Source organism: Anas platyrhynchos, chromosome 2 (genome assembly GCF_047663525.1).
Source record: "Anas platyrhynchos isolate ZD024472 breed Pekin duck chromosome 2, IASCAAS_PekinDuck_T2T, whole genome shotgun sequence".
Lineage (NCBI taxonomy): Eukaryota > Metazoa > Chordata > Aves > Anseriformes > Anatidae > Anas > Anas platyrhynchos.
In genome coordinates this window covers 91,427,746-91,455,467 of record NC_092588.1, presented here as the reverse complement: position 1 = coordinate 91,455,467, position 27,722 = coordinate 91,427,746, and the positions used below count along the sequence as shown (strand labels likewise).

At 50.7% G+C, this 27,722-nt stretch overlaps 1 protein-coding gene across 3 annotated transcripts; it reads left to right on the top strand.

Annotated features, from left to right (window-relative positions):
* The first annotated feature begins 1,430 nt into the window (after window positions 1–1,430).
* TFAP2A (transcription factor AP-2 alpha) lies at window positions 1,431–20,080 on the top strand. Of its 3 annotated transcripts, XM_038175316.2 has the most exons (8): window positions 6,141–6,250; window positions 6,776–7,301; window positions 8,635–9,069; window positions 12,009–12,060; window positions 13,189–13,420; window positions 14,248–14,366; window positions 16,638–16,779; window positions 18,342–20,080. In XM_038175316.2, exons 2-8 carry the CDS (start codon window positions 7,275–7,277, stop codon window positions 18,628–18,630), a joined length of 1,296 nt encoding a protein of 431 aa, XP_038031244.1. In that variant the 5' UTR covers window positions 6,141–6,250; window positions 6,776–7,274; the 3' UTR covers window positions 18,631–20,080. The 3 variants fall into 3 exon arrangements, with proteins under 3 accessions (XP_038031243.1, XP_038031242.1, XP_038031244.1); XM_038175315.2 differs by lacking the exons at window positions 6,141–6,250; window positions 6,776–7,301 and adding an exon at window positions 1,431–1,597; XM_038175314.2 differs by lacking the exons at window positions 6,141–6,250; window positions 6,776–7,301 and adding an exon at window positions 2,879–4,063.
* The last annotated feature ends 7,642 nt before the right edge of the window (window positions 20,081–27,722 follow it).

Below are 27,722 nucleotides of genomic sequence, written 5' to 3'. Positions count from 1 at the left end.
CCAGGGCTGCCTCGAGGTGCCCAAAACTGTGTTGCGGCCGCCTCCCGGCCAAGCGCACGGCTCCCGTCCGTGCGGGGCTGGGGGGGACAGGGGGCCGGGGGATGGGAGCAGGGAGCGATCCCGACGGCAGGATACGAAAAGAGTGGCAGCCAAGTTTACCGGGAACTTTTCGCCAAAGGCCAGCTTCAGACCGGATTAATTCCCCGCCTCTCCCTGGAAATATACATATGTATACATATATATATATATAATGATAGAAAGTAACGTTTTAAGTAATTGTAAGAAGAAAATCGCTGCCCCCCCGGGGCGGCTCAGAGGGACAGGACGGCCGGGGAGCAGGCAGGGAAGCCCCAGAGCCGCGCAACTTTCGCGCTAGGCAAAGGGCCACCTTTCCTCGGGAGGTTCCCCGGACCCGGGGGGGTGGAGGGGGAAGGGAGTGGGAAGGGGCAGGGCCGGGTAATTAAATTCCGGTGCCCGGCTAATTGCTGTAATTTGACGCTAACTGTACACCGCGGGCAGGCGCTGGTAGCAGCGGTGCGCAGCGCGCCTCTCACGGCCCATTGAGCGCGCTCAGCGCAGGAGCCCCCGGGATCCCCGGCTCTGTCCACCCCTCCTCGCCCCCAGACCCCTTCCCCTGCCCCTCCCCGGGGACTGAGCCAAGCCCAGGACCCCGTTTCCCGGCCAGACGCTGCTGTCCTCCCTCGGTGTCGCCCTGTCTTTTGGCAGGCCTAGGGGTGACCCGCAGACGGGACAGGGTGCGGCGTTGTCCCGGCTGCGAGATGCGAACTGCTTTTTCTCTGCGCCTTCAAAGTGCAGATGGATGGCAGTCCCCCCGACACCCCCCTCCTCGGGCTGGGAAATCAAAACTGCCCTAAAGCCGGGCCGCCTTCCCGAGGCATTTCGGCACTCGAAAATAGGGTCGGGGGCGGGGGTAGGAGGGAGGAGGAAGTGGGGGAAGAAAACAGGGGTGGGAGGTTCGGGCACCGGGAGGCCCGAAGCCCCCAGGATGTCCCAGAGGGGTCGCAGCGTCCCCGGGACCGGCCGGGATGGGGAACGGCGGCGGGCACCCCCCTTTACCCCCTTGTAGGGGGGCTGGGAAGATCTGCGTCTCTCTTATTTCCTCCCAGCTCTCCGGGCAACTTGCAGCATCCCCGTTCCCCCCTCGGGCTAGTTCGGAAGCCCCAGCCCCGAGGCGCTTTGTATTTAGGGCTGCTATTGTAGGCCGGTTATTGTTATTATTATTATTATTATCATCATCACTGTCGCAGTTAGGAATTCGCCCCCGAGGGACCCGCCGCCCCCCCCGGGGAGGGGAGGAATAGAAGGGCAGGGGGCTCGCCCGTCCCCACCCCGGCCCGGGGCAGCCCCGGGGCTGCGCGGCGGCGGGGGGCAGCGCGCAGGCAGCGCGCAAGTAGCGCGCAGGCGCAGGCAGGGAGCACCCAGCTCTTTATGGCCAGGTGAGAGAGTCCCGGCGCAGGTAAGGGGAGGATTTACCCACAGGCGTCGCGGGTAAATCGCAGTCCATGACCAGCGGGGACCTGGGGATACGCAGCCCGCAGCCAGGATGTCCATCCTTGCCAAAATGGGGGACTGGCAGGTAACGCGAGCCTCCTTCGCTGTTGGATTTTGTTGTTGTTGTTTTGGGGTGGTGTTGTTATTTTGGGAGGGGAGATAGGGCTGGAACGGGGAAAGGCGTCGGGCCCTGCGGCCGCTGGCTGCGGGGGAAGGAGAGGGCTAAATTGTGGGGTGCGCCTACCTGCGCCCCCCCAGCCCAATCCCACCGCTTGCTACCTGTTGCAGGGGGACAGCCACGCCGTGGGCTCCCCTGAGCCTATCCCATGGGAAAAAAAAAGTCCCCCGCTGTTCCTACCTGGCCGGAGAGGTGCCAGGAGCGGCCCCGGGGACGAGTTGAAATCGGGGAGGGTGGCTTGGGAGGTAGCAGCGTGGCCCCGACCCCGTGGGGCCGTAGGGACCCCCCCCACCCCACGGGGGAGCCGCCACGCGTGGAGAAACTGGGGTAGTTTTGGGAAATCCCACAGCCTCCGGAATGTGCGGCCGCGATTTAGGCAGTTAATAAAAAGCGGAGGTGAAGGGGGCTGTTAAAGCACTCATGTTTTTGCTGCCGAAAACGATTTACTTTTTCCCGGACAGTGCAGCGCAAGATGGGAGCCCATCTTTTCTGCTCCCAACTTTTCGATTCTCGCGACTAAGTCTTTCCTTGTGCTGCTTTCTTCTTATTTCTTTCTTTGGGGGCGGGTGGGGGGTGGGAGGGGGGCTTAGGGGTTGGGGGGGGATGTAGCAGTAAGTTTTCTGCGGGAAAACATGCAGTAAACAAAAATATCTCTGAAGTTATTTTCCCAGTTAGTCCCGGCGTTATTTTATCAGGTCGGCGCGCAGAAGTAATCAAAAAAGGATTTCGTTATTATTATTATTAGTTTTCTCCTAAAAGCAACCCTCACACGATTCCACCTACGGGCTATCTGCCTTGAAATTCACTCCTGAGTTCGCCGTGCGCCCCTTCTCTCCTTTTCGCCAAGGCACCCTGCGGCTTTGCTGGGCCGTGCGGAGCCGTGCCCGCAGCCTCAGGGGGCTACTCCGGGTGGTCCCGGGCGGGGGGCTCCGCACTCCTCGGCCGTGCCCCGCCAGGCCGGCGCTAAGGCGCGGCGACCCCCTGGGTTCCCTCCTCCCCCGGCCCGCATTAGCCGGCCTTAATCTGCCAGCTCCATTTGAACCTCAATGGGAGTAAAACCAACAATTTACTCTCCAGCCATTTGCAGACAAAAGAGCTGGTGAGGGGAGAGGGGGAAAAAAAAAAGAGCATCGAAGGGTAGGGAATGGGGGGGCGGTGGTGGTGGGGGAGCGCTGCATTTTGGGGCTGGGGGCGCGCAGGGCAGCGTGTTTCGGCTCTCCCGTGGGCACCCATAGGGGTTCCCCGCGGCCTGAAGGGTTGCTCGCTCCCGCAGGCGGTGAATGCGGCCTCGGTGTCGGGCGGTGCCCCCTGGGGGGGTTTCCCAGGTCTGGAGGTCCCCTGCGCGTCCCGCTCCGCAGCGGGTCTGGGGGCCCGACCCGTTCGAGCCGTGCCAGGCCCGAGGCAGCGGCCTCAAGGAGGGAAAAAATGGGGAAACGGAGCAACAGAAAATAAACCTTTCGTCTGGGCATCGCGGGAAACAAACAAACAAAAAAAAAAAGAGGAGGTTGGAAAAGAAGCCCTAGAGGAGGGCAGGAGGAGCGCTCAGTTAGCAGTGGATTGTTAGGCAAACGAAGCGCTCCACCTAAGAAACAGCCCAAGTTTTATTATGGCCATTGTTCCGTCCCTCTGCCGAAGTGCTTGCAAAAGACTTTTTGGCTCCTGATGCGTTCGCGTTACCGCTCGCTCAATGCTGTCTGGGAGGTTACGTTGTTGGTTTTTGTTTGTTTGTTTGAAGAGCAATAGCCAACAGACCCGAGAGGAAGCAAATAGTTTGTAAAAGACAGAAGCTTTTTAAGTATCCACCAAAAATATAATTTAAAAAAAAAAAAAATCAAAGCCGCCAGGCAGCAGCCTCCACAGAGAGCAATCAGCCTGGACAGAGCGCGGCCCGGGTCTCGTTGCTCTCCTCTTGGGTGTTTTCAACCCGATGGAACGAGGAGGAAAAACCCTAAAAAGAAACGAGAAGGGTGGCTTCTCGGCTAGTCCCAAACTCCAGGCAGGCGGAGGGAGCCGCGCACGGGTGGTCAGAGGCCTCTGCCCCCACGCGTGGCTCGGCAAAGCCCCGTGGCCCGTGGGTCCGTTGTACCTGTGTCCGCCGCTGCAGGTTGTTGTGCTGGAGAGCAATTGGGCTATTGTTGATATGCTAATGAGGCGATTAGGCTGTTGGTAAAGAGCTGGAAAAGGGAAAAGTTTCGACCATTAGAGGGAGATCTCAGAGCGCGCAGAGGAGCAGTGCACAGCCTCCGCCAGCCGCGCTCCGCATACCAGAGGCACCACTTTAGTGAAAGGCAGGGAGAAACAAATCCTCTCTCACGCCAATCCATGAAAATGCTTTGGAAACTGACGGATAATATCAAGTATGAGGAATGTGAGGTAAGCGCTTTCCCGGGCCGGGGCAGAGAGCCCCGGGCCCCTCAGCTGCGAGCGGGACCCCGCAGCATCCATCGATCTCTGAATTTCGTTTAGGAAAACTTCTGCTCCTTCGCCAGGCTTCCTCGCGGTCCTGCAGCTGGAGAGGGGCTGGGGTCCTTCCCCAGGAACTTCGGGGCTTGTGGAAACCCAGCTTTGTCGGCAGTGTGTGAGGGAAGACGAGCAGGACGGAGGATGCAGCAGCGGTCTTGTCTCTAGGTAGATCCTCTCTAGATAAGGCTCTGTAGGATGCTACGCTCATCCGTGTGGATGGATGGATGGATGGATGGATGGATGGACGGATGGCTGGATGAATGAAAGGGCAAGGAGACAAAGGGAAGAGAAAGAATCGCTCTCGCACACCAGGTGCCCGAGGCACCCCTATAGATCGACTCGGGACCGACGCCTAAAATCCTATATTTCGCTGGAGCCGCGGCTCGCTCGTTGTGAGCTGCGTGCCTTGCGGGGCCAGCTGTGGAGCCGCAATCCGGGGCTGCGGAGCGGCGCCCCCCAGCCAGCCTCCGCCCCGCAGGGCCGCGCTCCCCTGGCTCTGGGCAAGGATTTTGGGTCCTCCTGGGAGTGCAGCGCCCACCTAACGAGGGCTGGGAGCCGTTCAGCACAGCCCCGGGTGCGTGCATGTGTGTATGGGTGTGCATCTGTCTCTTGAGAAAGAGGCGAGTGGCTTTTCACCTTCCAGAAAGGAGGAGAAGACGAAGAAAAAGAAGAGCCATGCCCGGAATGGTTTGCCTCATCCCAAACCAACGAATACCCTTGTCATGCGTTTTGCAAAAGTTGCCTGTGCCGTGCACTCGAACCGCGCAATAAAGGACTGCACTGTGCAAATGAATGTATTTCTTTGGTGCTGAGCCGGGCGGGGAGGCAGCCTCAGCCTCGGCGGAGCCTCTGCCGGCATCCATGCCAAGGGAGCGGGGGGGCACGCTCCCGTCCTCCCCCGCCGCGGCTTTTGGCGATGCTGTAGCGTAGGAAAGGGATGGAGGACTCGCCGCGCTTGCCGGGGATTAAATTATTTGGTGCTCGGGTCCTGGATCAAGCCGTTGGGATGAAGCTGCTCTCCCGGCGTGGGAGCTGAGCGCTTAGATCCACTTGCTGGCAGAAGCCTGATTTCTAGGAATGAAGTGTCAGGGATATCTTTCTGTTATTATTTTTTTTTTTTCTTAAGTGCTTTCCCCTGGCTGGACTTGGGGAGCAAGCCATACCTCTCCCCTTCTTCCCCCACCCAGGACATGGGATTTTTAGGCGTGGGATTTCGTCCTCACTGCTTTTTGTCGCCCCCGCGCTGAGGGGATGTAGCACCCCGCTGCTCCCGGCTGCGGGATGCCACTCCTGGGAAGGGGATGCGGGCTGCAAGGGGGCTTGCGGGGGAAGGGGGGAAAAAATGGGGGGGGAGGGAGCTCCTGCCCAGTGGGGGGCAGGCTCTGGGGAAAGAAAAGGAGCTGGGGGAGAGCGGCGGGGCGCAGCCCGGCCGTTCCCGTCGCCGTTGCGTGGCCGGGCGGCGGAAAGTGGAGCAGCGCCCGGCCGAGGGAGTAGCTGGGGAGTTGCGCAGCCAGTCCGACGGGTTGCGCCGGAGCCCCGGCTTGTCTGGGCCGGGAGAAGCTCTCGCCGTGCCTCTTTTCCCGTCTCCCTCTCCCCCCCGCCCTCTTTCCCTTCCCTTCCTTCCCCGCCCGCTGTCTTTTCCCCCCTTCTTTCTTTTCCCGGCTCCTCCGAGAGGGGGGCCGAGGGGAGCCCGGTGAATGCTCCCGGGGCTCCCCAGCCCCCTACCCCGGGCTCGCCTCGGCCTCGAAGAGGAGGAGGAGGAAGAGGAGGACGGCGACGGGGAGGCGGAGGAGGGCTGAGACGGAGCAGGGGAGACACCCAAAAAAAAAAAAAAGGCCAAAAAACTTTCCCAGCCGCTTTCCGGGACGCACGGAGGCGAGCCGGCTCGGCGGCGCTGGGAGCCCCCCGGCGGGGCGCCGTCGAGGCATGGACGGGGCGGCGGCGGCAGCAGCGGGGGGGGGCGGCCCCCCGGAGCCCACCCCGCGGAAAGGAGGCGGCGGGGGCTCCTCGGAGGGTAGCAAGAGCCAAGCGGGGAGCCAGCAGCCGCTCTTCGCCGTGGGCTTTGAGGCCGGCTTCGCCCAGCAGCCGCAGCCCGAGGTGCGCCCTCGCCGGCCCGCGGGGGCAGGGGAAGATGGACTGGTGGGAGGGAAGGGAAGGGGAAGGAAGCGAAGGGAAGGAAGGGGGGATCCCGCGCCCCCTCCCCTCTCTCTTTCTGCCCGTCCTCCCCCCCCTTTTCGTCCCCCCCCTCCCGCTCCCGCCGCACGCCCTCCCGTCTCCCACCCTCTCCCTCTCTCCGGATCTCTTTCTCTTTCACTTTTGCATGCCCTGCAACCTTTTAAAATGTTGCCCCTTTCCTGTGATTCGTCAGACGCAGCAGCATGTCCCCCCTCTCGCTCTCCCTCTCTCTCCCTTTTTGTCTCTCTCTCTCTCTCTCTCTCCCTCTCTCTCTCTCTCTCTCCCTCTCCCCCATCTCTGATTAGATACACTGATTCTTCATTCAATGGACGTCATTTAGAACAGGCTCTGCCTTGAGTTGCCTTCTCGCTTCACGCTCGATTTCCAGCCATTCTTCCCTTATTAAGTATTCGTGTAATATTAATAGTCATGAATATCTGCTATTAGGAGTCTCCAGGAAGGCAGCAGATCTGTTATTAGGAGCTCAAGTGAACCAGCAGCTAAGTCAAAGGAGAAAAAAAAAAAAAAGAGAGACAGAGGAGAAAAAAAAAAGGATTAAGAAACAAACACACACACGCTAAAAAGCGGGAAAAAAAAAGGCAAAAAAAAAAAAAAAGCGCAAAACCAAAAAAAAAAAAAAAGCGACCAACTTTGACTCCTCACACCACGCCAGGATAGAGAGAGAGCTCGCCTTTGCAAGAGCCGATGAAGGGCAGCCGGGATCGGTGCAAGTTCTGATGGATTATCGTGGCGCACCCGCGGAGCAGCCCCGGCGCCCCGGTCCCCCCCGCGCCTAGCGCCGGGCTCCGGCCGCGCTCCCTCCGCGCCCGCGCAGGCTCCGCCGGGGGCTGTGCGCGCAGCTCCGGTCACTTTGCTCTGCTTTTTTGTTGTTGTTATTATCGTTATTTTTTTCTGCCCTGCCTCGTAACCCCCCGACTCTTCGCAGATGTTAGTGCACAGTTTTTCGGCTATGGTGAGTGGCTTCGCGGCTCTCTCGGAGGGGGATCGGGTGCTGGGTGTTGCTATTGTTGGTGGCGGTGGCAGCCGGGCTTTCGCATCCAGCTTGCTGGAGAGGGCTCTTTTTCCTTCCTGCATTTTTATTAAATCGGTGCTTTACCTTCCCTTCTCTCTCTCTCTTTTTTTTTTTTTTTTTTTTTTCCTTCTCGTTCACTCTCGTTTTTTTTTTTTTTTTGTTTTCTTCGTTTCGTTTTTTTTTTTTATTTTTTTTTTATTTTTTTTTCTCTCTCCCCCTACGGTCTTTATTTTATTTTGTTTTTATTTTATTTTGTTTTTATTTTGTTTTGGTTTATTTTATTTATTTTTGGTTTGCGAACGGCAAAAGGCTTTGCTTGGACCCCGCCGCTCAGATTTCTCCCCCTTGCCACCTGCAAACGGGATATTTCCAGCTTTCCCGTTTCCTTTTTGCGGGCCCGTGGCCCTTTCCCTCCGACCCCCCCTTCCTCCTCCTTCTCCTCCTCTTCCTCCTCCTTCTCCTCCTCCGCGGAGGCCATGCCTTTTTCCCCGGACGTACCTGCGGGCTCTTTTGCCCGGCCTCAGAAGCCTCCAGAGCCGGGGATCCCGCATCCCCCCGCCGACCCCTATTTCCCTCGGGCAAACGGGGGCTCGGTGCGGCTTTGCCCCCGGGTGGGCTGCGGAGGGGCCCCGCGGCCGTGCCTTCGCCCCGACACATTTGCCAAAGTTGCAAGGGGAACGGGTGGGTGGTCAGAGCCCATTTCGGCGTCTTCTGGTAACAAGATGGCAGTGGTCTTTGATTTCCCACGTTTTTCTTGGGATGCGTTAGCGGTAATCTCGGCGGCTGACTCCGTCTTAATTTTGCTCAGGGCCGGCAGGAGCGTTTTTTGGGTGGCAAGAGCGTTATTCTTATTATCATTTTCCTACGGCACGCTTAGAAATGATTCTTTCTATTTGCGGGAAATACCTGCTCCTGCAATGCCCGGGCGCGATCTGTCGTGAATCCACGCTGTGCCGCCGCAACATTTCATGAATTGTTGTGAGCAGTCCTGCTATGAGTAGTGCTATCGCCGCTGCTATCGTCGTCGTTATTGTTATTATTCGAGAAGCGAGAGTACCTCAGGATTTTGTTGAAAGGGCGGTGGGGGGGGCAGAGAAATCCTCAGCTCTGCCTCCGAGCAGGCGGATCGCCCGGCGGGTGAAATTTGGGAGCCGCTTTTGACGAGAAACAGTTTGATTTTATCTTTTGTTTTTCTTTTCTCCCCCCCTCCTTCTCCTCCCCGTGTCCTTCCCCCCTTCCCCCCCCTCCCCATTTTGACACCCCCACACCCTAGGAGCGCCACGACAGCACCAGCAACGGGACGGCCCGGCTGCCCCAGCTGGGGACCGTGGGTCAGTCCCCCTACACCAGCGCCCCGCCGCTCTCCCATACCCCCAACGCCGACTTCCAGCCTCCCTACTTCCCCCCTCCTTACCAGCCCATCTACCCCCAGTCTCAGGACCCCTACTCCCACGTGAACGACCCCTACAGCCTCAACCCCCTCCACGCCCAGCCGCAGCCCCAGCACCCTGGATGGCCGGGACAGAGGCAGAGCCAGGAAACGGGGCTCCTGCACACGCACCGGGGGCTCCCCCACCAGCTTTCGGGCTTGGACCCCCGCAGGGACTACCGGCGGCATGACGACCTGCTGCATGCCCCGCACGGGCTGGGCTCGGGGCTGGCTGACCTGCCCCTACACTCCATCCCTCACGCCATCGAGGACGTGCCGGTAAGCCCCGCTGCTCGGGCCCTTGCATCCCTCTGGCATCACTCCCCACATCCCTCTACCCCCCTTGGGGGGGGCAGAGGGCAAGGGGAAGGGGATCTCCCCCCAGACCTTCTCCCCACTAAGCAAAAAAGGGAGGGGGGCAAGGAGACCCTGAGCCCCCCACACAGAACAATGGGTTCTCGCGTTTCATCCCTGCACGATGCCTCCCTGTTAGCGTGCCCGCTAAAATATAAATAAATCAAATTACTGTCATCGTTAACAATATCTTTCCTTCTCAATGACAATAAGCTGTTACGATTGGAAGAATGTATAATATCACCACAGGGCCGTGCATTTGGGGATTTCTCGCTGCCTTGGGAAAAGCATTAGTCTGAAATGTGAGATCTCATTAAATGTCCTCTCAGGCAAACGTAAAGGGAAAGAGGGGAAAGAAAAGGGGAAAAAAAATAAAAGTGGGTGAAAGTGGTCTTAAAAGAAAAAAAAAACGTTCCCCATGATTACAGAATTGGCATACAGGATAATGACATCTAAAGTTGTAAGAGGATACGGGCAGATCCTCTTCTCCAAAGGAATTAATTGACAAATCAGAGGAGAGGTATATTAAAATGCTGCCTTATTCTTTTAGCAGTAGTGCAGAGGGATGACCTCATAAATCATTAGCTATAGGTTATCAAATTCTAGCCAGACCTGCTACACCCTATATTAAATTAAATGTTTGGAGCCTATTGGGTGGTGCGTTATTTGGGGGATCTAATTTTGTTATCAATAAATACAGATTAAAAAATGATTCCTAATTAAGCATGACATTAGCACGAGGGGTATTTACAAAGTGAGCCGTGCTATTGTTCAGTTAGGAAAGTGGCCTTATGCAATGTGATAGGAATGACTGCTTGTGATCAAAGTTCATCTTTCTGGGTTTCTCCCTGAAAATAGAATTAGAACATGCCAATAAATTTATTAAAGCCCACAGAGCTTGTGCTAAGGGGCTGAAGCTGCTTTACTTTGCAACGAGGAAAGAGGAGGAGGGAATTGTGGTATCTGGATGTGATTTTTGCTGAAATGCCATCCCAAATTACAGGATCAAATATTACAACAATATATTCGCTGACAGTTTAATGAGTACAGTTTCGTGTTGCAAGGATAATGTTCAGATGAACTTACCTATTTTGGGGGGTCATTTTGAAATCTTTTGTAAATCATATTCGGGGAAAATAGTGAATTTATTACAGCCCTCATCTGGCTAAATTAGCCACAGAAAATTGCTGGTTATGTTTAGCAGTTTTGCAATAAACGCATATGTTTCCCAAAGTGGAGGATTTAGTAAGCAATTTGGATCCGTTAAAAACAGGTCGATTCTTTTAACCTGATATAAAATAACACGGAGGCAATAGTAAGAATAAACTAATTTGTTGACTGTGAGCCCCTGACTGCTGTAGGAACGTGACCTAAAATGTTCTCTTGAATTCCCCCTCACTGTGATTGTGCTTTGTTGCAGTGGGCTGGCTTGGGAAGCCTCTTGTGCAGATATTTTAAGTACAAATCATTTTATTTGCCTTTGTAAGATCTATGAATTAATAGCATTGCTATAGTTTGTGAAAACCAAATGCCATCTGGTTTAAATCCTTAAACCAGCCCAGCCAATTTTATTTTACTCTCTGTAAAACTGAATCAGCAGGATGCATGAAGGAAGGCATAAAAATAAGATAATGTATCTTTTGATAGCATTTATCTAGTTATGAAACAACAACAACAAAATCCTTTGCAGAAATTTGGGTCGTGGAAAGTGTGATTTTTCAAAATTTTCTGCTGCTGCAACAGCTAACCTTTAATAAAAGGGACCGCTAAATATTTAAGAAAATCAAGTAGACGGTGAAAATTATTTAATCATAAATATCTCTGTGGGATTTTAAACTTAACAGTCCTCCCTGTATGGAATATGTGTAGAAATAACACAAATAAAAGTATTATGCCACACTACATTTACTTTATGGGTTTAGGGTGCATGCATAAAGGGATCATATTTCCCCATATAGTTAAAACACAAGAACTGCAGCAGTAGTCATTTCTGAACATTTCTCAATTTAATTATACTTAAATCCAGAAGCACTTTAGGCAAGTTACAAATGAGAGCATTGAGTATAATAAAACCTGTAATAAAGCAACTTAGTACCATCCACCCGGAATCATTGAGATCAGGCACAATTAACAGGAGCATAAATCCAAGACAGAATGGAAAATGTTAGAATCAGTATTATTGTTGGACAAAGACTAGAGAAGGAAGTAATAGTTTTTTAAATGGTAATGCCTGTGTTTTGTAACGATTGCGAAATCTTCTATCTCAGCACCACTGGTGTTAATTTGTAAACACAGCCAGACATTATATCGCTTGTCATTTTTTTGAATTAGAAAACATGATTTCATTTGACTTTCTAATCACGTTGCGGCGCGGGCGCGCAAAACCCCATCTGCAGCCTCCAGCGCGCAAAAGTGCGAGCGGACAATAGTGGGGACCCCGGGGCTGCAGGGGCTCGGCCCGGCTCGGCTCGGCTCGGCTCGGCTCGCCCCGTCGGTGCGGTGCGGGCGCTTCTTTGTGCTCCCTTGCGGCGGGGAGAGGCCGGGCCGGGGAGGCAGAAAGGGAGGCTGGAGGCCGACCGGGCGTCGGGCTCGGCAGGACGAGTCCCGAGGGTGTGGGGTGGATCTTTGTTCTTTTTTTGTTGTTGTTGTTATCATTATTATTTTTTCTCGTTTTTCGTGGAGAAGAGCGGGGAGGGAGGCAGGGTTCTTCCGTGCGAAGAAAGCGCCCCCGAACCCCGTCTCCTCTCCGCCCCCCCGTTGTCGCTTTCCCTCTGCCCGGTGCCCTCCGGGGCTCCCCTCCCACGCCCCGCTGCCTTTCGCCGGCGCCGCGCACTGACAGCCCGCCTCTCTCCCTTTCGTTGCAGCACGTAGAAGACCCCGGTATTAACATCCCGGATCAAACTGTAATTAAGAAAGGTGAGCTGCTTCCTCGCGCGTGGTGGCAGAGCCTGGGCGCCACTGGCCAGGGGCTCAGAGGCAGAGCAGGGTAATCGGGCTCAGCCCTGCCCTGGAAATGTCCAACAAAGCCGAGCCGGTGCTCTGGTGCCTCGGCAAGCGGCTCCCTTCCCAGCTCTGCGCAGAGCATCGGTATTTAATCGTTGTTACCAAACTGGGCTCTGGAGGAGAACAATCTCTTCCTTCCCCTTCGTGTTTTTGTGGCTAAAGTGCAGTGGAGACTAGCTGGGCTGCTGGAGAGCAAGGGGCTAGGTGCTGGGGGATCAGTTGTGCTTAGCTTTGTGCTCTTTGCTTTGCTTGAGATTGAAATTGCTGGGATTGCTGGGGGGTTGAAGCTGCTGGGAGGCCGGTCCCGGAGCGCTGTGTGCGGGGCACTGCCGGCGTGTCTCCGCTCAGACGTGCGCTCCCACCGTGCTCCGGACGAGCAGAGGGATGGGAAGGCGGCACAGGGCGCTCTGCTCTCGGTGTGAAGGTGCAAAGCCACCCGGGGGTGCTGTGCCAAGCAAGGTGCCGGCTCACACCACTCTCCCCCCGAGCCCAGCCGCTGTGCTTAAAGTTTTGTCCCCTTCCCCTGCCCGCGAAGCCTTTGTCACGTCAAATTAGACGTGCAAGGGATAAATCTTAAGAGATGCTCTTTCCGAGCCGACATGATAATTGGCTCTTTTATTAGTAATCTCAAGAGTTCGTTTAACTCCTGGCGTATCTATTAGCCCTCCCAGAGCTATTAATGTCACAAGCCATCTATCCAAAACGGCGGGGGCCCCTTCGGGCCGGGGCTGGGGGGCACGGGCGAGGACGGAGCCCGAAGGCTCCCGCTGGGCCCGGGGAGAGGGAAAAGGGGCGCGGGTGGCCGCGGCCCCCCGGGAATCGCCTCCCTCGGCGTCCAGCGCTGGGCGCCCCGTTTGTTTTCCCTCTTCTGGTGGCGTTGTTCTGGTGTCGGGCAGCCGCTGCGGACCAAGGGGTGCCTGCCCTCGCCTCACCCCCCCCGGTCCCCCCCTCCCGTAGCCCGGCGGCCGCCTCTCCTCCTCCTCCTGCCCCGTCCCCCCGCCCGCTCCTCACCCTCACCGCCCTGCTCCTCCCTCCCTGCAGGCCCCGTGTCCCTCTCCAAGTCTAACAACAACGCCGTCTCCTCCATCCCCATCAACAAGGACGCGCTCTTCGGCGGGGTGGTCAACCCCAACGAGGTCTTCTGCTCGGTGCCGGGCCGCCTCTCGCTGCTCAGCTCCACCTCCAAGTACAAGGTCACGGTGGCGGAAGTGCAGCGACGCCTCTCGCCGCCCGAGTGCCTCAACGCCTCCCTGCTGGGCGGAGTGCTGCGGAGGTGAGGGGCGGCGGGATGGCGGCGGGCTCCGCTCCGTGTGTCTGGCTGGCTGTCTGTCTGGCTGTGCCCTAACGGGCGCCCGCCAGCTGAGAAGGGGGGAATTGGGGGGGGGGGGGGCTCAGCGCGCACCCCCCCTGCCGCCAGGGGTCGGGGCAGAGCCGGCAGAAAGGGGGCGGGGGGCGCTCCAGCCACGGCGATGCTGCCTGGAGTGGGTGCCCTCCGTCACGTCATGTACCCCAACAGCAGTGGCACCCCAAAACCCCTGGGCTGTGGAGACCACCCCCCCTGCTGTAACGTAGTCCAGACAATTAAAGAGTGTTTGGGCAGGGAATAAACTCCAGGGTTAATTGGCCAAAGTGGTCCGTCTCCTGTCCCCATCGCTGTCAGGAAGCTCATCTGTGCGGAGATGAGCCCCTGTGTGTTCGTCTCCCTGTTCATGTGTGGTGGTGTGGGCTCCTGACCCTCCCAGCTAGTGAAATAATGTACTGGCTCTCACCAGAGAGCAGGCGGCCCCTTCAGGGACATGGCAGGTGAGGGTGCAAAGAGGGTTGTCTCCTCACTGTGCAGCTCCCATCTGCGCATTTAGCTCAGCTTTCAGCCCTTTGTCCCCCAAAACCTCCCCTCAACACCCCTTCAGTGGGGCATCCTCCCCCAAAACCTCCCCTCAACACCTCTTTGGTGTTGAATCTCCCCAAATAAACTCTCCTTGACACCCCTTCAATAGCAAATCCCCCCCAAACCTCCCCTCAACGCCCCTTCTGTAGGAGCACGGTGTCCAGGGGTGAATCCTGTCCCTCTTTTCTAACCATCTTTCTGTCGTGGTGCAGGGCAAAGTCCAAAAATGGAGGGCGATCCCTCAGAGAGAAACTGGACAAAATAGGGCTAAACCTGCCAGCCGGGAGGCGCAAAGCTGCTAACGTCACCTTGCTCACTTCGCTGGTGGAGGGTAAGTGACTCCACGGGCCGGGAGGGTTGGTAGGATAAACCTTGCCCATTGGTTTTCCCCAGCAGGACGAGGCTTAGTTTTTTTTTTTTTTTTTTTTTTTTTTTTTTTTTTTTTTTTTTTTTTTTTTTCCTGAGTCAGTGCTGAGGCATCGTTGTGTTTGGTCAGATAAAAACGTACATCTCTGCCTTTTGTTTTAATCTGAAACAGGCTTGCATGAGTCCTGCAGACTCAGCAGCGTGTCCCACCGTTGGTTGATTTGCTTTGGACTAGATCTTTTCAGGGTCCTGTCCCGCTCCCGTAGTCAGGCCAGTAATCCCTCCCCAGTGTAAACTGGTTTTGTTGGTGGCAGCGAGCGGGGGCTGCGGGCTTGGTCTCGCCAGTGCTGGATTAGAAGTTACAGGGAGCAGAGTCGCTGCCGTCCTTCTTCCACCGGTGGACAAGTAGGCGATCTTAAATGTCAAAAACTGCAGCCACGTTAGGATTCGCCTCCCTCCCGCCCCCAGCAACATAACAGTAAATCATTTGAGTTTTCCGACATCTGCATTTGAGAAATGCGTGACCATTACTTCCTGAATTAATTTGGGAATCCTTGACCTAAGCTATGAATTAATGGTGTCCTGAAAGCCTCAAAGTTGCACTCCCCCCTTTCCCTTTTGGTTCTCATTTTCAGAACATATGTTCCCTTCATTATATCATTCTCCTCTACTTTGCTCTGGCCAGAAAACGTGCGCTTACTTTTAACACCTTCAGATGTCCTATGCTTTCAGAACTTGGAGGTGGGAAGCTCAAGAGTTTGCAATCATTTAGTTTTGAAACAGTTGCTTTGCCACCCTGGCTGACACAAACTAAACCCACGACCAGAAAATACATCCTCCTCCTTTCTCCTTACTTGTAGGTTTCACAACGTTTTGGACTGCTTCAGTCTGCAGAGTGCTTTTAACCTCAGCCCGGGCTGTGTAGGTTAGCTTAAGTTTGGTTGTGTAGGAGGGAATTTGTAGCTTTGTTTTGTTGTCACTTTGCGTTCTGCTAGAGATGTTTCATGTTCAAAGGGATGGGGAAAGAAGCACTGTGCCATGCCAGACGTCTTTCTTTTTTTAAAAAAAAAAAAAATCAGATTAGTAGCTGCATTATATTTATACTGCGTGAAAATTACTGTGTCTTCATGTTTTTGAAAAGGCTTTGCAATTGCATCAACACACCGTACTAAAAAAAATCACGAGGGGAGAACTTGTAAAAAGTCTAGATTTGGTAGACACTTAACATTATTTGTGATGTTAATGAATATGGAAGATGTTTTATGGTAATCTATTGTTCTGCTTGGCTTTGGCATACAATGGCTTTAAAAGAATTTTTTTTTTTTTATAATAAAAATAAAAAGCAAAACAGAGGCCTGATCTCCAGTTAGCTTAGCGGTGGTGGCTAATTTTGGGGGGATGATAGTATAAACATTGCTTGGGCTTTGAGTCCTGTAGCGATGAGGCAGTTTCTAGAGTACTGTTATTGTTTATGATCCGCTCCATTTTATGGAAACAAGCTCACTGGACTGAGGCTTTGAAGCTCTAATTGGCGCATGCGTTCTTCCGGAGCTAGAGCTAATGGCAGGAAGCCCTGCAGTAAAAACCAACTGGTTCAGGAAATTAAAACCAAAGATTTGAAAATCAACAAAACAGACAGACTCAGTGGAATGACCCTAAAATTCTCATGGTTAATCGTTTGGGGGTGAACGTATAATTATATGCGATCAAGTTAAATTTTAAACACTTAGCTGTTTAATGCATTTTATTTAAAAGAGCTCTAGGAGTAATTATGATCAATATTAATCATTGATGCGTTGCAAAAGAATATAGAGACATGGCCGAGGCAAACAAATATTTCTGGAGTAAATAGCTTTGAATGAAATATGTATGAATGGCTGTTGTATACATGTGTATGTGTAAATGTAAGCGCACATTCTAGGTGCATGGAGCCGGTCTGTATAAAATCTGTTAGTCAATGGAAACTTTAAAAAGGAAAATCTAGTGTGAGATTTCACTTGTAATGGCTGGCATGAAAATACACATTTGCATTACCCTTAACTGAAGCAAAGACAATTCCTACACGGTAAGACGTGATTAGCATTTCTTACCGTACCTTTTTGTAAAGAAACAAGTCCAAGTCTTTTAGAAGAAGAACCTGAGTAGAAGGTAGTACTTTCTTTCCTAATGGATTTTTTGCCTCTGTGCCATGTGTACTGATGAGCTGTGTGTTTTCCTCCCGCATCTCCCTTTGCAGGAGAAGCAGTGCATCTAGCTAGAGATTTTGGGTACGTTTGTGAGACAGAATTTCCTGCCAAAGCAGTAGCTGAATTTCTCAACCGACAACATTCCGATCCAAACGAGCAAGTCACAAGAAAAAACATGCTTCTAGCTACAAAGTAAGACATTTTACCTTTCTGGCATGTTGCTCAGTTGTGAGGGGAGTGCGAGAGACCCGGGTTTGGGGCCTTTGTGTGCAAGTGTTTGCCACGTAGTCAGTGGCTAATGGTTTTGCAAATTGTGAGGGGGTGTGTGTGCCCTCACGCTCTAGGACTGCTGCATAACCCAGCTTGGTCTCCATCAAGTTGGTTTGTGTGAGGATTACCTTGAAAGTGAGTTGTGAAAATCGTGGGTGGATGTTTAGTTGAAAAAAAGGCAATAATTCTTCAAAGAAAAACATTTTCCAGGTCTTTTCACTTAGCTTATCACTTTAGGTGGAAGGGGAAGGTTTCCCATTGACAGTAAAATAAAACTGGCGCATTAAACCAATTTCAGTTCATTAAAATCTGCAATGGTTCTTTCTTCCCTAGGAGCTCGGTTACTTAGTGAATATAGGGATATTAAAAATATATTTTAAATGCCAATCTGTACGCAGTTAAAATGCTAGTGGAGTTTATCGTTGGTGGGGCTGACTAGACTTCCAGGTGGTGTGTGAAAAGAAAATGATTGTTTTGATATGTTTGCTGGAAATTAAAAGGGCTGTTTAGTAGCCCTTAATTACCAATGGAGGTGTCACCAAAGGGCACAGTGCCAGAGGGCGCAGGCAGAAGATGGGAGCCAGTTTATGGCTGGAAGACATTAACGTGGGTTTTAGAACACAAACTATTTCAACACGCCTCTAAGCTCTTGCTATAAGGTGTGTTATTTCCCCAAACGTTTGTGCAGCGAGCAGGTGATACAGCCTCACTTCTGCACCGTGCCCTTGTATCCTCCCTTCCTGGCTCCCTGGAAGGAAATTTCCAGACTCCAGTTAGCGTCAGCGTTCCCCTCTGTGGCAAGGTCCCTTCGGATTTTGAGATATAGATGTACATATATAAGTGCTTCAGCATACCCTAATTTAAAGCCTCTGTTCCCCTCTCTGCCCTCACTCTTTCTTCCTGACACGTGGGCATGTTTTAGCCTCATGCAGGAGGAGGCCTGAGGCTCTCTCCAGTTCCAAAACACGAATAAATCCCTGAAAAACTTTCTTTAGATATTACTCCCCATCTCTTCCGTTCCCCTTCGCTGGAGAACTTTAAACTGTGTTACAGTTCTGTTCCAAAACCCAGCTGGGAAGGGATGTGTGTTTGTAGGAAGTAGGTGAAGGAGTGCGATGCAGGGATTGCTGGGGTGGGCAAAAGATGCTCGCATGTGCGTGCTGCTTGTTGTTTGCCTGTGCATTGGCTGGGGCGTGAGGCATGTGCGCAATTGTGCGTGTATGCGAGGTGAGGGGAAGAGGTTTGTGCTTGCCTGCCAAGAGTGAGAATCGGGGGAAAGGTTGTGCAGAAGGACGGGTGGAGAGTGCGTATGCATGTATGCACTCGGGGGCAGCAGCCCCCTTGATCCAGGGCCTTGTGTAATCTAGCAGGGAGTACACACTGACTTTGCTGCTGACAGCGATGGTTCATTTCTCTCCCTCTCTCTTCCTCTCCCTCCTGCCCTCCCTCCCTCTCTCTGTCTCTCTGCTCCATTTGTGCTACAGACAGATCTGTAAAGAGTTCACCGACCTGCTGGCTCAGGACCGATCTCCCCTGGGGAACTCGCGGCCCAACCCCATTTTGGAGCCGGGCATCCAGAGCTGCCTGACCCACTTCAACCTCATCTCACACGGCTTCGGCAGCCCGGCGGTGTGCGCTGCTGTTACCGCCCTGCAGAACTATCTCACCGAGGCGCTCAAGGCCATGGACAAAATGTACCTCAGCAACAATCCCAACAGCCACACAGACAACAGCACCAAAAGCGGCGACAAAGAGGAGAAGCACCGAAAGTGAGGATCCCCCCCCCAACTCCTCTCCCTTCCCCCCTTACAGCCCATCAGTCCATTCGTCTCCCTCCTCCCTCTTCCCTGCACCCAGCACCCCAGGCTACAGCAACAGAATGAGCGTCCTTCTGCCAATCCTGTTCTCTGACTCTGCAGGACTGCTCTGCCCTCTCCCCGCACCCTTTCCCAGCATCCACATTTCCATTTTTTCCCTTTTCACTTGCCCCTCCTCTCCCCCCGCTGCTACCATCGTTTTACTACTCCAGTTTGGAGCCTAAGAGAACAGAACAGGGGGACGGAGCCAGCAAAGAGAAAAAGTTCTGTCTTGAGTTTGTGGACGTTTTTTTTTTAAATAAAACAAAAGGAGGAAAACAAAAACAAAACAAAAAGGACCTTTTTTCTAAAAATATATTAAAAATAATAATAAAAAAAAGAAATAAATAATACTAAAAAAAAATTCTATGAGCTTCACCGGACTGAATCACCACCTTCCCTTACATAAACTTCAGTTAAGATTGTAGCCATATTAAGAAAAAAGTGAAAAAAGTGCAACAGCAAACAAACAAAGAAAAGGCAAAAAGGACTGATGACATTTTATCAGTATTGTGAATAAACTTGAACACAAAACACAAGCAGTTCCATGTCATATCTTCAGTTATAGAACTTTTTCCTGTCAAAGGTAAAGCGACCAACTTGAACTTTCTATTGCAACACGGTTCACGGTTATTATATAAGGGAATCAGTGTTCATGTATGTATATATTTATTTATGTGTAATTTAATGGGAATTGTAAATATGGTGAGTCTGTTTTAAGCCTTTTTTTATTTATCTGGTGATCTCGTTTACCTCTTGTTTAGTGGGTTTTAAATCTTCCCCTCTTAGTTCATCATGTGGTTCATGGTACTTATTTAGATATCAGAGGTTTTTTGGGGGTTATTCTCTGGGATACATCATTTTTAGCCCTGTTGTAGCATGTTAAAGGCGACAATGAAGCAGCTGAACAAATAAAAAAAACATGAATTTTTATATATAATTAGTATGACATTTAGTTTCTCATTGCAGAAAAAAATTAAGTGATGTTGGACCCTGGCAAGATTTTTAAACATGTTAGTGGTTTTACAACCTTTATGTGTTGTGGGAAATGAAAGAAGTTATTTTTATCCACTGTCCCTTTCCTGAAAGCACCATCAGAGCAATAAATTAATATTGTCTTTTAAAACAAGATTTAGCTTTTCTTTCCTTTTTTTTTTTCTTCCTCCCTTTTGTTTTTCTTTTTCTTCTTTTTTTTTTTCCCAAAAAACTTCAAACATTTGGGACCACCTGGTATCCTGTAATTCCACTGGCCATATTGGAAGCAGTTATAGTTGTATTGTATTGAGTTGTGCCGGCAGTAGTTTCCATGCCTGTCAATGTATCATAGTCCTTTGTTGCCCAGATAAATAAATATTTGATACGCTTTATGTCGATTTTTTTATTCAGTGGCTGTCTTTACCCAGGCGTATTTTTGTTCTTGGCAGTATTTTTTATTCAGTATGGTTACAGTAATTGAGTTTAACTCTCCCTTGACAATTGCTCCTTGCAATAAGCAGCTGAACCCATTGTTTCCCTCAAGTATAATAAAAACTTACTTTCAACTTGGAGTTCAGAGCAGGGTATCATTTAGATATTCCACTGAGTCTGTATTCAGACAAATGACACAATAAAGCACAATGTATTCTTTTGGATAAAAAATTGTCTGTACTACTAACAAAATGACACACTATCTTTTCTTTAACCAATACATAATTTTATTTAAAAAATAAAGTTTTATTTTATTTATGTTGACCTCTAGGATTTTATTTATGTTTCTATATAGCATACAGAATTATAAGCCTATAAAATTTTGTACATGTAGTTGTCCTAAAGGAGAGCGGAGATAAACAAAAATCTATCTCAAGAAGGACGTTTTAAAAAGAATCATTGCTAAGCAAATACTGAAAATTAGGTACTCTGAGGAAAAAACAAAACAAACAAACAAAAAAAATGGTGAATCAGACCTGAGTGCTCCCTCCTCCTCAAAAAAAAGAAAAGCTCCATAGTCGATGCCAACAACATCATCTCACGGTTGTGAACTTTAGCGAAATCTTGCAGGAGACAGATTATTTCTGATTGATGGTTTACGTTTTAGTGGAAGGCTCGGATTGACATTTTGAGATGGCTGTGTTAGGTTGTAAGGAACTGCAGTTTTTATCTTAAGTTTCTTCTTGTGGAAACCAGTTGTAAAATAGGGAAGTTTGCTTAAAAAAAAAAAAAAAAGAAAGAAATGGAGTGTACACCTTGTAGCTAGGCTGTAAAAATGTGAGAATTCGGACTTTGAATCTATTTTCTTTGGCCCAAGGGGTAGGTGAAGTTTGGATCATACTGGATTATATTATATCACAGGAAAAGGGGCTAATGCAGTTGAGATTGTAAAGGCATTTTAAAGAGATGGTCTCCTTTAAGTGGTGATGATATTTTGGAGGTGGTGGCTGATTTTTCTCTCTTTCTTGACTCTGCTTCTCTCTCTCTCTCTCTCTCTTTCTTTTTGCTCAGGCAGAAATTGAGGAGGTTAAGAGGGAGATGTTTACAATAAAGCTGCAAAGAGAATTAACATTTGCTCATATATTTTGACGTTTGGTAGGGCTGGTGAAGCAAAGCATTAGATAAAGCCCAAGATGTTTCATTTTGCTTTGGTAATCTACTTATGGAAGGCAGTGTAAAATCAATCTTGCCAAGCAGAAAGAGAGTTGGTGGAGTCTAAATTCTATTTCTGAGAGCCAGCCAGTTTATAAAAATGGTGAATATTTTTTTCTTATAAATTGAAAGTGGTTCTTTTGAATGCAAAGCTGCAATTGTTTTAAAAACAGTTATTTATTATTTCCAAGAGAGACTGGTTAACTGTAAAGTAGATGTAACAAAATAATGAGGTGAATGAACCCTAACTGTACATATTCTTGACATAAATGAAATGCACAGTATTGTAGCAGGTGAAGTGAAGCATTGTCTATCAGGGCTGTTTTTCTTGGCTGCATCTCAGATTGTGTGTGGGATCCTAACCTCAGGCACAATAGCATTCATAAACAGCAATACATTGCTGCTCTTTCTACAGCAACACATAAATACTCATTTTTAAACGAAAACAATCTTATTAAATACCATTCATTCATATCTGGATTTACAGATGCTTGTTACTTTTTGAGACCTGTATCCAATATAATCGTTTTATACTGGGCAATGTATATATAAAGAGGTCTTATGCTAGAACATTATAAGGTCATAATAAATAATGTTTTAAAGATATAATTAGCTACTTTATGCTAGGAGAGTGCATTTTAAGTGTCCTTCTCCTGCATTAGCAAGCCACCAGAAAACAGAAATGAAATAACCTTGTGTAGATTTCTTTATTATTATATTATTATTTCTAAGGGAGGATTTTTCAGGCGATAATGGAAATCAGACCAGCTTCAGGTTCAGCCTCTTCCGCTGTGCCCAACGTGCAGTTACTAAAACGTGCTAATTACTTTAGTGTTCTTTGGATGCTTTTTTAACATTGTAATAAACCTGCAGCAGTACAATTCTAGGTTATGCTTTGATACACTAACAAAAATCTACTGTTATTTTCTTTCCCAGATAGGCTGAAATTAGGGTGAGTGGCTGCATGTTAGACCGTTGCTGCGACACAATGCTGATTTCTGCATGTGAACCAAAACACAGCTCAGCGGTCTTGCACCATAGATAAGGACAGCCCTTTCCTTTGTACCATAATTTACCCCACCCTCCAAAAATCAAATATCAGTATAATTTGAGATTTAACTGGTGGAACAGCCATCAGGACAGCAATGCCCCACAGCTGAAATAATATTTAAAATAGAAGGGATTTGACATTTGAGAAGTCAGTGGCTTGAAATACCCAGTTGTACTTAGCTAATTCAGTCCTTAACCTCTGGTTTCAAATAAATCAATTACAGTCGATTCCACTTCAGTTCAGAAGTGCACGAGGTTTTTAGTTAATTGAATACATTTTATTCACTTGCCAGGAGTATTCATTTATCCAAACCCTTACATTTGAGGGTGATTTCTTTATTGTCCATGATAAATTTGACTGCGTAATCAGATCAACTCCTTGTTTGTTTACTCATGTCCTGCCTCGCATTGAAATTCCAGAGAGTGCACTTCCCTTTCCCTTGTCAGTACGTACGTGTCTGAGCCCAAACTGGATTCCCAGAGCGCCAGCCCTCGCCTTCAAAAAGCATAGCTAAAATAATAAATGTCGCTCTGACAAGGAGCGGCGCGAAGCCCATCCCAGCTAGCGAGGGCGGCATGATTTAAGCAGCTTGACAGCCGAACAGAAAAGGTTAGGAGTGTACAAAATAAATCGTGCATCTGGTTCTATCCTGTGCACCTTCCCTGAATGGAACAGCTCTGTCACTGCTCCCTGCTCTGCAAGTGCCAGGAGCTGTTAACTCTTGGAGAGTGTTTGGAGCCTGCTTAGCCTCTGCAGGAGACGATTTTGTTGAGTGCAGGGCGGTGAGGTTGTGCCACTGATCCATTCCAAACAGATAGGGATATACACAGTCCTTTGGATGTGGTGTTTGCAGAATCCTGCTGGTGTTGGTTTGCTGTTTTGGAAAGGAAAGGGGTTAATTAGCATCATTATCAATCACTAATGCTTGTCTAACGTGTCCAAAGAATAATCAAGTTAGAGGACTGCATGAAGCTAACATCTGCTTCATTCCAGCTAAAGATTTTTCCCTATATCGTTCAATTATTGGAAGTCCACACCAGTTTCAGGCTTTGTCAGGGCCATAAAACAGGGTCAGATCGTTAGAAATCTAGAATGGAGGGGAAAGTGCAATATAAATAACAAATGGCTTCATTATTTGAGTTACAGGTGCAAGAATGGCCATGAAAATGAGCAGGGATTACTAGAATGTGTTCCTTCTTTTTATCTCCAGGATGGAGAAAAAAAAGAAATCAGCCAAGCCTGGTTCTTAAATCATTTGTCCTCTCTAATGCAGTATTTAGTTGAGCAACCCCAAACTCCCCCAAAATAAGTAATTTAAAGCAATTGGAAGCAGAGGAAAAGTAAAATTCTGCCATGGCTATTTACTAGTGGAGCCTTACAGGTTCCAGTATAGCAGAATGGCCTTGTTTCTCTTTTTCTAGTTGAAATTGCTAGACTTCCTTGGGTGGCTAATGTTTTGGGCAGGGCAAATAGAAATATAGCTTATGACAGAGGGAAATATTTGTGTCCTTGAGCTGTTACTCCTCTGTTCTGGTGCCTGGTGCTGTAAGCAAGCAGGTAACAGATCTGTGGGCTTTCATTCCCTCTTACAGTCTCTGCAGTCACATCTGCATGAGGTTGTGTTCGGCTTGAGTGGCCCAAATTAGAGGGCCAACGTTTCTCCTCTCTCTGATGAAGTGGTTGAGGCACCTTCACTGAGTGAACATGGTGTGGAATTCAGTCTATTAATTCTGTGTCTACCTGGAGAGCTTTTTAGTAGGGTAGGAGGGACCCAATGGTTTCCAGCTTTTTTTTTTTTTTTGCTTTTTTTTTTTTTTTTTTCTTCAAGGCAGGCACTGGCATCCAAATATCACCATGAGCTCTGCAATTATTAGTCTGCTCATAGTCACTCATTTGCACGGACACCTTCAGACCAGGTGGAGGAAAGCATGTCCTGGGTGCAGAAGAAATTGTCTTGTTTTCAAAGCAGGGAGGTGAAGGGCTGCTGGCTGTGAAATAAGTGTCGTTGCTCAAGTGAGATGTGCACACACCCCAGTCCTGGTTTCCACGTGACATTACAGGATCTATGTGAAGACCTTTCCTGTCCAGAGGTACTCGTGAGCCATGCTGCTCTTGTTGCCTGTGGTGTGGTTAATTCCCTTTGTAATAGTCTATTGGAAGCAGATGGGGGGGCTCTGAATGGAGAGTTGTTTTCTGGCAGGAGCGTGGGCCATGCAGTTGGGCTCTCAGGCTTAGGGATGCACGTTACTTCACTATGATGGTTTTGGTTGTGCTCCTACTGGCTTGTTGGTCCTGCAGGACTCCTGCCCTGTGCTTCTCTGGGTGCAGCTGCCCCCTCCTCTCTTTGTGAAATCTGCCCCAAGCCCAAAGCTGAGGATAAAGAAGCAGAGGTGTGAAATACACGGGACACATTTTCAGTGGTGCTTGGGGCTGTGGGGAAGGAGAGAGCTGCCTTTCTGATCTTCTCCCTTGTTCCCTTCCTGAGCCTGCTGGCTGTCTCCCAGCAGCTCCAGCACCCCCTCCTCGCCTTCCCCCTGACTTCTGGGTGCTGCTCCCACTGCTAGTCCTGTCTCCCGCAGCCCTTCCTCTTCTGCTTGGGGATTGTCTTTCTGCTCTGCAAGCAGGGTGGCCCGGACCTTAGCTGTGGTGAGCCCCTGCTGTGGCCTCAGCTCTCCCCTCCCCTGTAGACCCAAAGAGCTAGAGTGTAAATATGCCAAAAACGTGCTCCTGCTGTCCCTGCTCAGGTTTGGGCTTTTAGCAGATGGGTTTTCCCATTGCCACCGAGATAGGGGGCAGGATGTTCCTGAGGGCTGCTGTGTAGGCTCGGACTGGCCAAGGGGGCTTCTCCCCATCTCTGTGCACTCCCCATGCAGCCACCTAACTGGGAAGGACAGGATTTTGCAGGGAGCTGGGGAGAGGGAGAAAATTTGATGGAAAAGCGTTTTGCCCCAAGCCTTCCACGTAGCTCAGGCAGGACTGTGAGGGGGCAGAGATAACCCCATCCCTCACTGCAGCTGCCTCTAGGAAGTTTCTTGGGAAGGCACTGGGGAAACTGGAGCCTGCAGGAGAGCACTGGCTGCTGCTAGGAGCCTCTCAGAGGCTGGCTGCTTGTTTGTTCGCATCGTCACACCCGTGGAGGCTTTCCATCCAGGGTGTCCCTCTGTCCATCCGTGTGGCCGTGCTTGGAGGCGTGTAGGCAGGTGGCTGTATGCAGAAGTGTGGGTGCCTCTGCCCTTGTCCATGGATGTCCATGGGTGTCCATGAGTATCCCTTCGTCTCTGCAGGCGGGTGTATTTATCTCACCATCCCTGCGATTTTGGAGAGGCTGGGAGAGGAGGGGGTTGGGAGGGCTGTCTCCCGGATAGTTGATATTCCAGGTTCAGCCTCTTTCTCTGCTCTCATTCTCTAAACCCAGCCGGGGGGAGTGTCGCCCCAGGCCGAACATATGCTTCTTTCCATTGCACTAATCCACCTTCAGCGTGGAGGAATAATTGCTCGAGTGTCCATGGCTCCTCGCCGCTTTGTCCCTCGCTGGCTCCCATCAGCTTGGCACACGCCATTTCAATCAAAGCCTTTCAGAGCCCTGTCTCCTTTTATCACTGCCCCGCTTCACCGAAAGGAAGGGAGGGCTGCACCCCGTCCCGCAAGGTGGGGGGGACGGGGTTGAGGGGGGCCCAACCCCCTCATCCGCCCCGCCGGGAACAAAAGGACAGTAAAAAAAGAACAGTACCGGGCTGAGTTTACTCTGCCTGCATGTACGGCGTTGGAGTATTTTTGTTGTTGCTGCTGCTGGAAAAAAAAAAGGGCGGGGGGTGGGGGGGGGGGGGGGGGAAGAAAAAAAAAATAAAACCGGCCCGACTGCACTGCAAGTGGCGACCGGCATTTCCTTTCCCCAGGTTTGGGGTGAGCCCAAATGAGACGGGACGGGAGCGGCCTCCTCCGGCTGGATCCGACCGGGGGGGGAGGCAGCGGGGACAGGAGGTGCCCTGGGGCAGGGGCAGCCTCCGCAGGGCTGTTGCAGCACCCATCCTTTCTTTCCCTATTTTCCTCCCTCCAGGCGAGGGGGTCGTGGGTGTTGCGAGGGTGGGGTGGAGGGCTTGAAAATTCCTCCCAAGAGCTGAGGGAGAGAAAAAAGAAAAAGGAAAAGGAAAAGGAAAAGAAAAAAAAGAAAAAGAAAAAAAAAAGAAAAAATGAAAAACAATCCAAGATCCTTGGGATTTTTACATCTTTGAGGGACCGCCCAGCTTTTTCTCACCTCCACTTTCCGCGCAGCTGCCCCCGCCGGGTGTGGGGGGGGGGGATGCTCGGTTTTGGGGGGAGGGGGTCCTGCCCCGACCCCACCTGCAAAATGCCGGCTCCCCGGGGGGGGCGAGGGTTGGGACGAGCTTTGACCAAGCGAGAGGGGTTTGCTAACCCCCCGGCGGGACAAAGAGCAAAGGGAAGCGGGGCTGGATCCAGCCGGGCACCGTGGGAGCGTACAGGGGAGATGCGCGGCGCTCGGGCAGCTCCGGCTTTTTCCCCTCGCATCGTGAATCTCTGGATAGTTTTGTTAAGCACGGGGCTTTTCCGCTGCTGAGAAAAATCGCCTTGAAAAAAAAAAAAAAAAAAAAAAAAGGCTAAATTTCCCCTCTCCGCTAGGTTTAGGTTTAACCGCAACACCCACAGAAAGTGCCTTATGAAAACCAGACTTTTCTATGAAAAGACTCTTCTGGCAGCAATTAGTCTGGCTTTCTTTAACAAAATTCTTTGTAATGTCATTCAGAGGAAAAAAAAAAAAAAAAAAGAAAAATTCCAGGACAATTTTGATTACTTACTTAAAAGAAAAAAAAGTATAAAAAAGTATATTCGGTTTTGCTCTGAAAAAAAAAAAAAAGCATTTAAATCGCCCATTAATCGGAAAAAAAAAAGGCTAAAATTTTGCGAGAATGGGTTTTCATTGGAAATGAACTTGCTCGTATCATACGTGACGGGCGTAAAAACACACCCAGACGGTACGGATTTATTTAGGGGGCTTCAGCACCACCTTGGTTGGGAAGGGGAGGGAAAGCAGGGGGGCTGGGAGGCGCATTTTGGGGCGCATTCATCTGCGCCCGCCGAGGTCCGGCGCTCAGAGGCGGTCCCAAAACCACCCCCGGCAGGCTGCGCCTGGAGGAGCCGCGCTGAAAATCGCTGAAAATCGCGGCGCTCCGGAGCGCTCAGGGATCGGAGCTCCCCCCCGCCGCGACAGCAGGGGCGAGGGGCGGCGAGATTCGAGGCCGCCCCCTGCCCACCTTCAGGCGGAGGAAGAGGAGGAGGAGGAGAAGGAGAAGGAGGAAGGGGGGCGCCTACCTGGGCATTTG